At 46.5% G+C, this 16,796-nt stretch overlaps 1 protein-coding gene across 1 annotated transcript in view; it reads left to right on the top strand.

Annotated features, from left to right (window-relative positions):
* Positions 1 to 16,796, top strand: part of Hhat (hedgehog acyltransferase) — a 225,721-nt gene that overhangs the window by 150,681 nt on the left and 58,244 nt on the right. The window contains exon 9 of the mRNA XM_032915511.1: positions 6,542 to 6,743. Coding sequence (XP_032771402.1) covers positions 6,542 to 6,743 — 202 coding nt within the window. The remainder of the gene's footprint in view (positions 1 to 6,541; positions 6,744 to 16,796) is intronic.

Genomic DNA, 16,796 nt, shown 5'->3' with positions numbered 1-16,796 from the left:
CCCACCCCAGGATCATACTTCCTCACCTGTTTACGCACTCATGCACACACACACACACACACACACACACACACACACACACACACACTTCCCCCCACCCCCCAGGATCATACTTCCTCGCCTGTTTAGCCCTGTTGTCATCTTGGAATTTGGCTGAAATGGCAGCCGTAATAGAAGAGCCCTGCCTTCAGAGACATTTTTGGGAAGCAGTACACCTTCTGTGTGACTCTCTAGGTCAAAGGGAGAGCTAGAAAATTTAGAGGGCTCTTCCTGAGAAAGGTGAAAATGGACTGAATTTAAGCCCAGCAGGTTACCTGCATGAACTGTCATCACCCTGGCCCCACTGCAGGCATGTTTGTGAGGTGTTCTTTGTGGAGGCCATGGGGGGAGGGGGGTTAGTCAAACTGTCCTCCCCTTCACAGGAACTGCTCACAGTCACCCACCCATCTTCCCACCGACATCCTGTGCCCTACCTCTGACTGACCTGACCTTTTCTGGGTGCCAGCTTGGTCACTGTAGCAGGCAATCATTTAGTCTGTCCAGTAATGAATATTTGATCTCTGACCTCTGACCTGACTCAATTGTAGCTAATGGAGTTCACCAGTCCAAACATGTCTGTAGTGATACATTGTTCTGAAGAATTTCTTGACCCCCCAAAGAGACTGATCTCTGTTGGACCTTTCGGCCGGGTTAATTATGTGTCTTGAGATCATTTAAGACCGTGTAATTAACCTGCAAGCCTATGGTGCACTCAGCCTGTTTACTTTTACCTCGCCTTTAAGAGAACAATGTAACCTCGCCTTTAAGAGAACAATGTAACCAACCTTGCTTGCCTTAGCTTTCCCACACAATCAGCTTTTACAACCCTAGCTTTAATCCTAAGCTATGTGCTCTACCATTCCCTGACCCATGTGCGTATATATATTATGTCGATCATCTGCTGAAAGCAGCCAACGGCTTCAAAGCAATCATAAAACAGATTCTACTCTAAACATCGCAAACAACATAGGTATAGCTTGATAATGTCTGTTGCAATCTTGAGTGGTAATCAGGGTCAGTCAAGCATCTGTCCTGTGAAACTGTTGAAGATTCTGTGAAGAACCCCTCACTTCATCCCCATAACTTGATTTCTGCATTTGTTCAATAAATACAGAGCGAAGCTCATGGTTAGGGAGAGGTATAACATGCAGACACAACTAACGACACAGTTTCAGATGCATACAATGGACAGACCACAGATCAGCTAGTAACCACAAGCTATGGGCAAATGTGGGGAGAAGTGAGGAATTGAAACATAGGCTCGTTCGTGGTCAAATTAACCGGGGAGGACATTGCTTTGGCTTCCTTCCCTAGTGTGGTTCTGATGTGTTTTGGTGCCCTCTGGGGTTATCCTAATGTTTTATCAATGCACATCTTCATAAAGGAACATTATTCGCCCAAGCAAGATGACCCAGTATTAGTTAATAAAAGGCAATGCATGGGTGCAATCCCAGCACTGACGAGGCCAAGGCAGGAAGATCGTCATGGGTTTGAGACCAGTGAGAGGCCTTGCCTCAGAAAAGACTATCAGATATGTCATCTATAGATCTGACCAAATATGGAGACCATTTCCCATGAGGAGGACGACTCCCATTGTGATAATGGTGTCAGGAACGCATTAGATTTAACTTGGCGAAACAAACTTCATTATTCCATGGAAACTTGTGTTGGTGGCTGTCTACAGTGTGCAGAGAGAGCCTGGCATGGGCACCCAGTCAGGGGCAGACATTGTGAATGTCATCTACCTAGTGCATGTAGCGTCCTCCATGGGCCGTCCACATTGTGTGAATTCTGCAAGGTGTTTTTGCAGGAAAGTGAGGCCTGCAGAGATACCGGCAGGGACCACCCAAGTGGTCAGGCAAGATCAGGCTTCATGCTGACTCAGTGTCCCCCCAAGAAGAGACCTTTATGTTTTTGCTGTGCTAAGTGGGTCTTCTGCCAGGTCAGTGGCTGTGCAGCTCATCAGAGTGGTTCATGTGACTGCTTTTCCGAGGCAGACATGCCTTTGTTCTTAGTAACCACAGAACCAGGCTGGTAGGATGCATTAAAGAGAAATCCCCATTCCCCCTTCTTGCCAAACCTACTGTCTTCCAGAGTGAGCAGGGAAGGCTCTACCCTCCTCTGGTTTGGACCAAAGCAGCTCTATACCCTTGGAGACCTGCAATATCTTAATTTCTGGAATATAAAGGATTTTCAGACTTTTTTTTTTTGGGTCAGCTGTCATGTTTGAAAGCAAAGAGCTTATGGTTTAAAATAGCTCCATGGTGAGGAAGGGGTGGCTGTTGCAGGTTTCCGAGCTTGCAAATGGGTCCCAATGCCGTGTCTCACCGGTGAGAGTCATGGCCAGCTTTTATTCTGTACTGGATTTTCTGACTTCCGTGGCTCACTTCTCTTTAGTGCATATGACCTTTAGCACGTGACCAAGTCTGTAAATACTGCAATGTTTCCCTTAACCATAGTCGTTCTCAGTGCTACTGAAGATGATCATTATGTGCAGGGGAAGAGGCCACAGAAATTCCAGTCGGAATCCGAAACCCCTGCTGAATAGTGCACGCCGATAACCAAGAAGCCTCTAGGGGGCAGCAGAGCTCCAAGTAAGACCTGTGCCCCTGCAGACTCTCCTGCTCACTGCCTGCTCCTTGGTGTCCCTTCAGCTGCACCCAGCGCTTTTCCCTCTGCTCAGAGAACCTCATCCCCGGTGCCACATGGGTTCATCCTCTCATACTCCACTTTCTACCCTCATCACCTTCCCTCCCACACTGTCAAGCCTTCTGTGGACCTGGCACCGTGGCGTGTGGCCTCAGAGCAAGATGGGCCCATTGTTTCACAGCCAGGCATGGCCATATTACCACAGGCACATCTCAGGTCTGTGTTTCTCTCTGATTCCCTGAAGGCTTAAGTAAGTGCTGGAAGCAGAAGGAGCACTCCCTGTGTGAATGTGCACATGTGTGTGCAGGACTGTGTGTGCATGCATGTGTGCAGGTGTGTGGTGTGTGAGAGAGCGTGTGCCTGTATACATGTATGTACAAGATTATATGTGCACATGTGTGTACAGAATTGTGTGTGCATGCATGTGTGCAGGTGTGTGGCGTGTGAGAGAGAGTGTGTCTGTATACATGTATGTACAAGATTATATGTGCACATGTGTGTACAGGATTCTGTGTGCATGCATGTGAGCAGTGTGTGTGTGTGTGTGTGTGTGTGTGTGTGTGTGTGTGTGTCTGTGCACATGTGTGTATAAGATTATGTGTAGACAAGCCAGAGGCTAGTGTTGGATGTTGTTTCTCAGACGACAGCCATGTTTTTGTTTGTGTTTTTGAGGCACAGCCTCCCCCCTTTCCAGGAGTTTACCCATTAGTCCAGAGGCACTTTCCAGCGATCCACCTGTCTTAGCTTTGATTTTAGTGTTTCGATCTAGGAATTGAACTCAGGTCCTTATGCTCACAGCATAAGCAGAGCCATCTTCAGCCGCTTCAGGAACATGTCTTATATAGCCACCTAATGTATAGCTGCCTAATGTATGTGTCTAATGTATAAACACCTAATGTATAGGCACACCAATTCCTAATATGTAGATACCTAATTTATAGGCCCCTAATGTATAGGCACCCAATGTATAGATATTTAATGTATAAACATATAATATATAGACACCTAATGTATAGGTACCTATTGTAGAGGCACCCAGTGTATAGATATCTAATGTATAAACACCTAATGTATAAACACATAATATATAGACATCAAATGTATAGGCACCCAATGTATAGACACCTAATGTATAGGTACATCATTCCTGATTTGGTGCCTGGGATGGATTTATTTTCTACCCCTTTCTGAAGTGGCTCCATTGTAACATGGGTCTAGCCCTCTTTCTGACCAGGGAGAAAGGCAGAGGGTCTTTGGAATGAGTCTTGGGTGCAGAGAAAAACATTAGCTTTGGCGATGCTGGCTAGGTCTTATCTTGGCCCTTCTCGGTTTCTTGACCAAACTAACTTGTCAGGCTCGGTTCCTTGCTTCTAAAATGGGGTTAGCTAAGGTGATGGTATGATTTATCATCTAAACTACAAAGAGATTTGAGAGTGAGAGAAATTGTAGATATTACAGAGTGAGGGAGATTAGAAAATCACTGGCCTGCTAGATACACCTTCTGTGCAGAGAATACTGTGATGTGGAGGATGGAGCAAGGCCTCCGAAGGAAACTGTTGTGAACACACCCGAGGTGGATAAGACCCACACCCACAGAGCACAGCCTCACCGACTCTATGCTCATTGAGTGGAAAATTGCTGGAGAGACACTGGGATTTAGGGAGACTCTGGTAGGTAGACCTAGTGGGATTCTTTGTGTACCTGTCCATGTGCAGACACACGTGTGTGCAGGTACATGTACATGTGTGTACACATGTGGAGGCCAGAGGATGACTTCAGTGTCATCTCTCAGGTGCTGTCAACATGCTTTAGACGGTGTCTCACTGGCCTGAGCTCATCAGGTAGATGAGAGCAACGAGTCACAGCCCCTTCTCTGCCTCCCTGGCCCTGGAATTACACTTGCCCTTGAAATTACACTTTTGGGGGAAAGAGGGTGTTCTGGGAGTCAAACTCAGGTCCTTGTGCTTGCAATGCAAGTGCTTTGCCTACTGAGCCACCACCCCAGTCTCCAACACAGTTCTAGCCTGACTAAAGTGTCTGGGGGAGGGGAAAGGAATTAGAATATCAAGGGTGATCTATGGGGCAGGGAGGGACTCCCTCTAAACTGACCTAACAGAATTTTTGCTAAGATTGGGTGGTGCAGGCCAGCCAAGCATGGGCACCAAGGTGTAGCTGGGGTAGAGGAGCCTGGTCAAGGGAAAGTGTGGAGGAGAATTTGCATGCAGCTTAGTGGTTAAGTGAAACCTAAAATTCGACCTCAGGCACAGCCACAGGTAGTCCTTGTCAGTCAGTAGTCAAGTTAGCCAATCCCAGTCAGCCAGAATGGGAAGTCCAGTCATCTTTGTGTATGGGAAGTGACTGAATGAAGTGAGGACATGTTCGCTCCATGGTGTGGTTGAGAAGGGAGAGAATGGCAGACTGATCATGGCCAGCAGAACAGACCTGGCCATGACAGGAGAAGGGGGCGGGAGTAGAGAGAGGGGAAGAGGAGAGAAAGGAGGCAGGGCAAGAGGAGGTTTAGGGTAGGGGATGGAGAGAGAACTGGGAGGAGCCACAGGAACGGAGTGGGACTTGTTTTGGGGACCTGACAGTGACTACTGAAGACAGTAGCATATGTGTGTTTAGATATGCTCAGAGGAATGATGCTGAATTTTACCATAAAGAAAGACAGAAGTTGGAGGGAGGCTGAGATATGGTGGAACACTTTCCTAGCATGTACAAGGTCTTGAGTTCTAGAGCCAAGATTTTGGAAAAAAGAGTTTGAGGGGCCAATCACATTGCACAATGTACATATCTAGTGAATCTCCACTGGGCTTCTCGGTAATATGCCTAATTTTTATTCATCGTTTAAATTATTTCAAATAAAATACTTACATAGTTTTTGTTTATTTTCTGATCTGGTTAATTTTTATTGATTTTGGCTTCTTCTGAAAAGCAGTTCTATCAAAAATGTATTTTTAAATAAAGCTTTTTCCACAGTAAGCAAGTATCACATGTACAGTACAAATACTAAACCATTAGGGATTCTGGGATGGCAGGTGTGAACCACATGGTGCTTCAAAGAATCAAGTAAAAAAATCCTTATAGATCTTCATTTTGTAGACATCATGTCTTCAGTTAAAGGTCTCTGTCCCTTCCTTGACAGATGAGGGACAAAGAGAAACTGATCACAAAGAACTAAGGCCTGTGGGCTTTTAAAGCCACAGAGGAGGGCATGCTCTGGCACTTTGGACTCTCATAACCTTGGGCATTACTTACTTGGGGAAGTACCTAAGGATTCCACACAATGGGACAGAGGATAAGAGACTGTGGTCTTACACTCCTCTCCATCTGGGTCACTTGCCATATGGAATTGGGTTCATCCCCGTTTCCCTTCTTATCCACCCCACTCCTGCCCTGTAAGGGCCTGTCTTTAGCAACTGAGTTGAAACGATGGGTTTACCATAAATTTAGTTGTCTGCACTGTGAAAGGCACATTGGCCATGATGGTCACTGTCCTTCCAATGGTTGGCACCTAGTAATGGGCTCCAGAACTGGGTGCATCTGTCAGAGGCTCTCAAGTTATTGCTGCCCCTCTCACCTCTTGTAAGTGAATTTTGCCGTAATGTGAGGGCTCCTTGGTGTGAATGTTCATCTAACCTAAAACCACGGCCTGTGGAGGTTTGCGGCTTTGTCAACAATGAGTGAGGTGGAAAATTGGTTCAAGGGATGGCTACAGCTTCCTGGAAGTGGGATTTTCCGTACCATCAACAATACTGTTGGTATTAGAGAGTCGAGCGGGAGAGCAGAGAGAGGCAGGTACACCCCACCCCACCCCTGTCAGCATAGCTTCTCACAGTTCTTCTTCCTGCAGGTATGTGTATATCCCACTGGGTGGGTCCCAGCATGGCCTGCTGGGGACACTGCTTTCTACCGCGATGACATTCGCGTTTGTGAGCTACTGGCATGGCAGCTATGAGGACCTCTGGTGCTGGGCAGCACTCAACTGGCTGGGAGTCACTGTGGAGAGTGGGGTCCGGAGGCTGCTACAGACACCCTGTGTCCGGGAGACTTTGGTGAGCATGATCCATCATTGCCTGTGAGGTAGAGGACAGCTGAGCAAGGAGGGGTGGTGGTCACCAGATTTACTCAGCGATGAGGCGTCCTTGCCAGACACTTTCAGAGTGTGTGCATTCTTGAAAAGTATGTCTGGGGTGGGGTAGGGGGGCTTCAACACCAATCATTGTTTATATGTGAATGGTTGGTTGGATGGGCATATGATTGAATATTGTAACTTTAAAAGCCTAGGCATTTATTATAGAAAAATTACAAAATCCAGACAAGAGAAAATTAACAAAATTCACATCAAAACTCATTCTTCTAAGTATGCTCTGTTTGTATGCGCATACTCAGCCATTCACAGTAAGAGCTATGGTGGTTTTTCAGCCTCTCCAAGCCGGCAGATATGTGTCAAAAGGCCTAGTAAACGTGTGATTTAATTAGTCTACTATTAATCATTTATATTATATTATATTATATTATATTATGTTATATTATTGATGCAGATATCATAATCAGGATCAGTTCTCCTGAGTAGAGCTGTCAGGTTATGGATTTTCACGTGTTCACGGCTGACTCTGCACACTGCATATCAGCTCTTACTGCCTTACAGATGAGGCATCAAGTTCCTACCCTCCCAGATGCCCCCACCCTCCCAGATGCCCCCACCCTCCCAGATGCCCCCACCCTCCCAGATGCCCCCATCCTCCCAGATGCACTTGCCTGTCCCGAGTGATGCTGGTATTTTGGCTTTTGGTAGAAGCTGTCTGTTGTACTAGCATAGAAGATGGCTAAGGTGCAAAACCACATTCTGTACCTATAGATATAACTGGGATATTAATCGAACAGCTCCCTTCATAGATGTCTCAAGTGCTACACATATAATTTTGCCTCGCAAATGAGGCAGCCGACACACGAGGATCTCATAGGAAATCAGTGTTTTTGAATATGAACAGTGTTCTGCCAACCCAAAGAATGACCCAGCAGGAATGTGTCAGTGTCTGTTCTCATGGCAGGCTGTAAAACATGAAAGAGGTTTCACTGGAAACAAAAAAATGATTAATGCAGATAAATTCCACCCAGTGCATGAGACTAAAGCAAATACATTTTAAAAATCACCGAGATGGAACAAGGCACTGAAATATGTTTTAATAAAGATAGCCCAATACAGAAGGGCAGTTATCTCAATAAAAAGACAGAGCACATGGCAGAGCAGCACACTGGAAGAGATTTAAGTATTCTCATGCCGTGTAAAGGCAAGCATTTGGGGGTTGGAGAGATGGCTCAGTGTTTAAGAGCGCTTGTTGCTCTTCCAGAGGACCTCGGTTTGGTTGCCAGCACTTGAATGCTGGCATCCATCTGCAACTCCAGTTCCAGGGGATCTGGCGCCACCTTCTGGTGTCTGCAGGTACTTTACTCATATGCACAGACCTACACACATAGACACATAATTAAAATTAAAATAAATCCTTTTTTTAAAAAAGATAAAAATTTTATTCAGTTGTGCTGCCCAGCATCCAGAAGGCAGGAATTGTCTATGAAGTCTATGGAAAAGAGTGAAAGCGATGGTGACGTCATGCTGAACGCCATGTGAGAAGAGGCATCTTAAGGGTGTCTCAGTGCTCTTCCCCAAAGCCTGAACGCCAGTGATCACCCCCGAAATCCAGAGGCTTCTTTCCCACTTAGCCTCAGGCACTGTGTTTCCAATGCTCCTTCAAGAAGGCGCTAATATTAACCTTGAACAGAGTACGAAGCAGTGTACCCTGGGCTCTGAGTCACAGACTGGTGATCTGAACTATTAAGGGAGGAACCCAACTGTTCCCTGTGACCTAGCGCAGATTAAATCGGGTTGGGAATAAACCAAACAGGAAAGTTTGCTCACCAGAAGTTCTGAACACAGGGTCCGCCACACTGTAGGGTAAGGAACCCAAGGCCCTTGCGAGCTTAGCACATTTGACATTACACCCACAATTCAGGCACCCATGTATGTAATAATTTTATATACATTTTGGTAGAATAATTCAATAATTACAAGTATATTTAATTTATATTATTTGTTAATGTAGTTTATTAAATTAAAAAAATATATCAGCTGTTGTTTGTCCTGGAAGCCCTGGTGGTGTTTGTTTTAATTTTCTCATCATTGGGACATAAGCAGCTTGGTGAAGGAGGGCTGGCTTTGTGTCACAGTTTAAGGATCCATCATGGAGGACAAGACATGGCAGCAGGAACGTCTGGTCATGTTGCATCTGCTGTCTGGAAGCTGTTTCTCTCGGCTTTCATAGCGGGGTCTCTGATAGGTTCCTGAGGTGATAGAAGTTGCCTCTATACTAACACATGAGTCTCAGCTGCACAAGGCACTTCAAATAGTGCCATCGAGACACTGAATTAGGACTTAATTAAAATTGTTTCGTTACCTTATGTGTATAGGTGTTTTGCCTTGTCTTAATTAGGGCTTCTATTGCTGTGATCAAACACCATGGCCAAAACGCAAGTCGGGGAGGAAAAGGTTTATTTCAGCTCACACTTACGCACCGCTGTTCATCACCAAAGGAAGTCGGGACAGGAACTCAAGCAGGGCAGGAACCTGGAGGCAGGAGCTGGTGCAGAGGCCACGGGGGAGTGCTGCTTACTGGCTTGCTCTCCGCAGCTTTGTTCAGCCTGCTTTCTTATGGTATCCAGGAGTACCAGCCCAGGAGTGGACTGGGCTCTCCCGTATCAATCACTAATTAAGAAAATGCTCTACAGGTGTATTGTATGGTGGCATTTTCTCAGTTAAGGTCCCCTCCTTTCAGATAACTCTAACTAGTGTCAAGTTGACCTAAGACTAGCCAGCCCATGCCTACATGTATGTTTCTGTACCGTGTGTATGGATGGCGCCCACAGATGCCAGAGAACGGCATTGGATCAGCCAGGACTGGTTACAGGTAGTTGTGAGCTGTCATGTGGGTGCTGGGAATTGCATCCAGGTCCTGTGAAAGAGCAACCAGCGCTCTTAACTGACAAGCCTTCACTTTAGCCTCCTTATTTAATTAATTTCCATCCAGGTAGCTTAACTGTGGTTTCTGGCCATCATCTTGAATAGTACGGTTATCAGGACAAACCCACTTTTCATAACACATTTTTAAAAGTAGCATATCTGACTGGTGATTTAATCTTCCAGTCTTAGTTTATGTGTGTGAGTGTTTTCCCTGTATATATGTCTGTGAACCACACTGCATACAGTGCCAGAAGGTGGAATCAGATTCTTTGGGACTGGAGTTCCTGGTGGTCGTGAGTTGCCACAGGGATTACACAGTCCTCTGGAAGGACAGCAAGTGCTCTTAACCACTGAACCACTTCTCCAGCCCAGACCTCAGTAACCTGAAACCATCTTCATTAATGGTGCCCCCTGCCTCATGGATCCAGCTGGCCACTGAACCTCTTTTTGGACTCCTTTCAGGCACCTTGACTCTGAACCCGTGTTTTCTCATCTTTAAATATGTGTTCTATGTTAATGGTAACATCATTTCTCAGGTTACTCAAAGCCAAAACCATTGGCCTTTTATTCTCCTGTATGCACTGTTTCTCCTGCCTTCTGACTTGATCTTGGGGTTTTCTCAGTCACCGTGTAGCCACGGGAGCCCTCCAGATCCACACTGCTCTCAGTTTGTGCCTGGCAACCAAGCAGCTTCTTCCATGGTGCTCCCCACAGTTCATCACCTTCCTCATGCCTAGTGATGTTCCTTAGTAAAATTCCAACCACACCACCCTCTTTAATACCCAGTTGTTAGGGCTGGTGAGATGGCTCTGTGGTGAAAAGCACTTGTTGTTTTTAGGGAGGACCTGGGTTCAGTGCCCAGCACCCATGTGGCAGCTCTCAATGGTCTGTCTGTAACTTGAGTTTCGGGGGATCCAGGATTCTCTTTAATTCTTCATGGGCGTTTGATGCATTTGGTGCACATACCCATATGAAGGCAAAACACCCACTCATGAAAATATGAAAGACTTTAAAAAATAAAACCCAATGTGATTTCCATCTTCACAGAACTAAGTCTTCAACGTTTAGGGCAGACTCTGAGACCTTGCCCATTATTGTCTTGAAACCTGTCCTGCTGGCCCCTGCCCTCTGCAAGCCACAGCTCCCTCACACAGGCCCCTGCCCTCTGCAAGTCTGTCTCTCCAAGCTACAGCTCCCTCACACGGGCTTCTAATCTCCTGGGGTGTCTTCTCTGCCCACCATATCCCAATCCTTCAGACTCTGTCTTGGTAGACATCTTGTTTGTGACCTCTATGCCGGTTTTCCTGGTGCAGGCAGGTCCCTCTGGATAATTCATTTGGGATAACACATGTTCTCTTCTAATGTAGCTGTCACAGCTGAGTGAAATACTTTTAGATGTTTAATCCCTGTCTCCCTCACTGAACTTTGAGTCTAGGGAGGTCAGACGATCAACACACAATGACAGTTATGGCCATACCGGCACAGTGCTCCGCTGAGGGAACGAGTGAGATTTTCTGACTTCACTGAGGAGAGTAGAAGAGAGAGGAGGGGCTTGGCAGTGGTATGGAAGAACCCCGGAAGATGGAGGACTACTGAGCATTATGCTGAGACATTGTTTTATAGCAGTGCAGACACCAATGGATGTAGTGATTGAAAACAGCTGCCCTAATGCTCAATCGAGATATGTGCGTATATGAAAGGGATGGGGAAGAGACCGCCTGCTAACATCCCGCTACTTCACAAAGAGGACAGGCTGTCGCCTCTGACTCTGGGAAGTGGAGACCTGTAGGGAGCTGGCAAAAGGCATTTTCGCCAAGTTCTTTTACTGTTTGGAAGTAGAGGAGTTGCAGAGGCAACCCACTCTCTCCTGACACTGTACTCCTCAGGGAGCCAGAGTTTGTGTTCAGCCTTGAAATCTCTTAGTTAGCGGTGTTAGCTCAAAGCATCAGTGGCATGACTCTGCTTTCTGCCAGCTGGGATCTGATCTCTCCTTAGGTAGAGATCCTCCCAGGCTGCTAGTCAGTCATTCCTACACAAAGGTGAACCCATATCTCAAAAAGTTAACCCACCCCGACTCGCTCCTGATTTCCATTCTATTGCATAATTTAAACATGTTCTCCTTCCTCAGCCCCCATTTCTTCTCTCCAAGCGTGTCTGAATATGATGACCGAATCCCTTATGGGGCAATGAAATCTCTACCTACAGACTTAACTTAGGAAACGTGCCTCAGAGCTTAACCACTACACGTCAGTCTAATGGTTCTAGAAGGGTCTGAGGTTCTGGTGCACCAGAAAGAAAGCAGACCATGGCTACTTGCACTTGGCCTATCAGCTGGTTGAGCAAAGCAGACCATGGGTTGTGCAGGACCAGTGCTGTCAGCACTGTAGGGTTGAATATAAGCAGACAACTGGCTACCAAGGCCCAAAGGCCATTTACCCTGCGGTGACCTGATCTGTGGGATCCTGACTCACTAAATGACAAGACACTCAACTGGCACCAGATACCAGCTCACTCAGCTAGAAAGACTTTCTTAGTGGTCAGAGGCCATTGCCCCAGGGCGTCTCTGAGGGAATATAAAACAAACTTGCCTATGAGGAGGAGCCTGCTGGCCCACTTGTGTCCATTGTAGCAGAGAGAGAGTAGATGCTGGCTGGGCATAAGCCTGAGGGGATCCAAGCTCTCCCAAGACTGAACCTAGTTAGGCATGGCAAACCTGTCCCTTCACTCTTAAGTTTAGCATCTTATGTGGGGGAGACATGGCTAAGCAGCGGAGAACTCTCAGTTGCAAGTAACACGATCCCTCTGTCATGGTTCCTTGTTCTTGATCTTCATGTTTCTAGTGGATGATGTTCTGGTCACTGTGCAGCTGGGGGGTCTATCTAGTTAGTTTCTTCTGTAAATGGACACTTGTCTTCCCTGGCCTCTCTTCAGGAGATCATCTCAGTGGCAGATGCTTTAGATTCGAGACAAGTGGACTTGTCTGTGTCAGTATCCAAGTGTTCTATATGAAAAACTAACTTGTTTTCACAATCTAAGGAGACGTGGACTGATAGAACCTGGCCAAGTATGTGTCAGAAGAAAGGTCCAGCCTAGAAATGAAAATTCTGGGAGCATATGGGTGGTACTTTGGAGGCATGATAATGTTTGAGGCTGAGAGAGAGTTGGAGAGGAGAGGAGGGGCAGGGAGGTGTGAAGAGAGAGAAGTACGTTCACACTGAGTTTGGGACACACCGATACTTAATAGTTGGGTGACAGAGGGAACCAGAAAGAGGGGTAGAAATATAGGAGTGGCTTTGCAGAAACCAAGGAGAGGCTATTTCATAGAGGGGGGAGCTCGCCCGGCGATGCCATTCAAGGATCAGGTAAATGAGACTGAAGAGCCTTAGTTAGAGGGCTAACAGAAGCAAAGAGCGGTGAGTCACACCTCTCTCCCTGCAGCTTTTGGTGTGGTTGAGAGGAATGCAAGCCAGTTGAGGACCAGAAGGTGTGTATGCACTATACCCAGAAAGAAGCTTCTAGAAAACTGATGTTCGTGAGGGAAGGAGTTGATGTGAGCCGAGCTCTTGGTCTCCAAAGAGCTGGGGTTGAGCAGAACCCTTATGAGTGAGAAGCAGCACTGGATGGGTAGGAGGGAGGAGAAGCCTGGCCCTGTCAATGCACAGCTTAAATCGGGAACCTGAGGGCTTGTTGGAGTCCGTAGGTCGACATGACATGAAGGGCGACTGGAAAGACAGAAAGATCCCCATATAAAGGACTTGAGAATCAAGCTTAGAATCTGGAAATGCAAAGTCCTTAACCAACCGACCACGTTAAATTAACATATTAATACCATGTGTCAAACCAGCATGCTGGGATAACTCCACAGGCTAGAGCAGGCCTATTCTTATAAACAGCATGTTCCTTGGTAGCATGGCTGGTTGGTGCCCCTCTGTGATCTCCCCGCCATGCCACCATCAATAAAGCTTGAAATGGCCGTGCAAACTGCCCCCTGTACATTTTCTTCTCAGTAGCAATCTGAAGCCCAGGTCTCACTGTCTCTGGTGAGCAGGTAGAACTCTGAGAATAATTCCTCACCAGCTCAGGTATGTCAGCCTGCATAGACTCCCCTTTGCTGAGGCTGCCCCGAGGGGAGGCTTTGGCACAGCCTAGTTCCTCCCGGAAGGCTGACTTGTGGCTTCAGCTTCTTTTCCCACCAGCTCAGCTACAGCAGGACTCTCTGGACAGCAGCTCCCGCTCTGATCATCTACTCTCCTGCCTCCATTGTCCCAGCTGAGAGCAAAACACAGACTCACAGAGCAGTCCCTTGTGGGAAAAAGAAAAGCTCTTGTAACATACCCACTGAAGCTCTCTCTGGGTTTCCTTCCCAAGGCCGAGTCTTTTTTCTTACCCCAACCCCCCAAATTAAAATTATCTACTGGAAACAGCAGGGTCAAAACTGCCAAGATTCTTGTTGGGTCCCTTGCTTGTCCTTTGTTTATTCCCCAAGTAATATGCTCACACTATGCCGTCTATTCTTATGTGTGTTTGTGTGTGTGTGTGTGTGTGTGTGTGTGTGTGTGTGTTGCACTTCTGTGTGTATAGCATGTGTGAGTGCTCATTTTAAAGCTCTGAGAAGGCACGGAGCACAGGACTCCTAAAATAAAACCCTTCTAAAGTGTCTCACATCTCTCCAAAGACCTAGAAATAAACTCCGCTTAAAAAAGCACGCCAAGCAGCTGCTAGCCTTGTTTGAGATGAGCTGGGCTGGCAGCCGCGTGCCTGTAACTACCCACACAAAGTGGAGAGAGCGCTTTAAGTTGAGTCCCTGTTTCCTCTGGTGTTGGCCCCGTTCCTGTAGCAGGTTGGAGTCAACAATGGAATGACCCTTGTCTGTGTCTTATGAGGGTGGCAGAAAAAAACATGATATAAAAAGATGCAGGGCCTTTGCCAAGCTGAATGTCCTTGAAAGTGATGGCGTTGGTTTGGTGTAACGACAGTGTTGGTGCAATGCTGCTATAAGAAAACATGCTTGTCCTGTTAGGGGAAGGTGAGGATTAAGGCATGTATATATCATAAGACTTACTTAAAAGTACACAGGAGCACAGAAAAGCAGCAATGGAAGTCACTGCTTCTTGTCTCCCAGGGGTACCTGTGCTGAGTAGTTTATGGTTTCTACCTCTGCACGGTGAGCCTGTACTGTGGTCTAGTCAGGGGCAGACTAGCAGGGTGGACTCACCCTGCCGAGGCTTCACTTGCCTGGGCCCATATCTTATTTGTGTTCGAGGTTGGAGGGTAGAGTTGTCGTTCTGAGGAACAAGATACCTGGGGCTCTTGTAGCTCTCAGCTTTCATTACAGAAGAGACTAGATGGACACTGTCTGGGGCTCTTTTGAAGTGTCATTGCTTAATAGTCACTGAAGCCCTTCACAGAGGAGGGGACTGGAGACAGGGAAAGACAAGTATTTAGCTCTACCCTGTGGAAGTTGAATGCAGACATACGTGATCTCCTTGGAGCATCCTAAATTTCAGACCCAAAGGGTATTCCTGGATAAATCCCTCCTGCCCCACATGGGGCATGTGCCCATTTGTTCTGCATGTCTTGACTGCTGGTGCACCATTGAGCATCGATTCTAGAGGCCCATGTCGGGTATCTTCCTTTATTTTTGAGACAGTCTCTTACTGAACCAGGAGCTCACCAACTTGGCAAGACTGACTTGCCCTCAAGCCCAAGCCACCTGCCCTATCACTGTTTTCCCAGTGTGGAGGCCACAGGCAGTCCTGCGCCCAGACTTTAATGTAGGTCCTGGGGATCTAAACTTGGGCCGTTTTACTTGCATGACGAGCACTGACCCTAAGAGCTCTTTCTCCCATCTCCGAAACTGGGAATTTAGTTGTAGTCTTCACAGTTGTGGGTGAAGTAACTAATCTGAAAAATCAGTCCAAGTGAATTTTGGGGCTCATAGAGGTGGTGGTTTGTCACATGTAACCTAAGGATGGGAGTGTTTTATAATGACGTGAACTTTATAGTGTGAACTTGTACAAACTAAATGGCTGTCATGTTACCAGGCGATAGACTCTTAGGGAACCACCATGGTGTCTGCTGGCTGTACTTGATGGAGGTGTTGTTGTTCAATGCCGGCTGTGTTATCATAGATGTCACACCCCCAACTCCCACATCCATTCCCTAACAGCAACTTTGAACTCTCTTAGTTTCCCCCAATTTTTCCAGTCATCTTTTAAAAGTCTGTACTAACTCACTCTTTACTTTTGACTTCTAAAGGCAATGGGTTTCTGAGTGAGACTCATTCCCCTATCTCTCAACGTGGTTACTTTTTAACCATGGGAGTGACTCACTGTCAGGATGAAACACTGCTTACCTGGTCCCCACCTCAGCTTGTGTCCTCTTTGCTGGTCTGACCAGGTTCCCATCACTACTTCTTCCCAGACTCTGCTGTTGGAGAACAAACTCCCTCAGATGGAAATCCCCATGGTCAGACAGTCAGCTGACTTCTGATGAACCTTGTTGAAACTCTTTCTGCGGCTACCACTGTACTTTAGGTCTGCTGTCTGTCAGATGTCTGCCCTTCCTCTGTCTCCTTGCTACATCCTATTCCTGTTGCCCTGAAACAGCTTGTCACTACTCCATCCATACCCTACTGTGTGATTTGCTGCAGCACATCTTTTAGCATCTGTCTTAGAAAAGGATTCTGGGAAATACATTCTAGAGCCTTAAAAACTGTCTTTAATCCTCACACAGTTGGTATCTGATTTGGGGTTTTATGTTTCAACTTCTCTGGCAGTTGTTGAAGGTATTATCTGTCTTGTGTCTTTTGCCTTTGCTGTTGGGTTTCTGTTCTTGTTTCTTTGTGTCCACTGTTTTCTTTCTAGATACTTTGAGGCAAATGTTTATGTTCTCAAATTTCATAGCACCTATAATGCCCTTAGCTTAGAGCTTCTCAGGTACAATTTATCTGGGGGTTATATTTGCTGGGCAGTTTTATGTCATCTTGACACAAGCTAAAATTATCTGAAAGAGGGAACATCAATTAAAAAATGCATTCATAAGATAGGGTGGTAAACAGGTCAGTTAGGGCATTTTCTTAATTAGTGAT

Source organism: Rattus rattus, chromosome 10 (genome assembly GCF_011064425.1).
Source record: "Rattus rattus isolate New Zealand chromosome 10, Rrattus_CSIRO_v1, whole genome shotgun sequence".
Classification (NCBI taxonomy): domain Eukaryota; kingdom Metazoa; phylum Chordata; class Mammalia; order Rodentia; family Muridae; genus Rattus; species Rattus rattus.
Note: the sequence above shows the minus strand (reverse complement) of the source record. Positions and strands in the feature narration are given on the sequence as shown.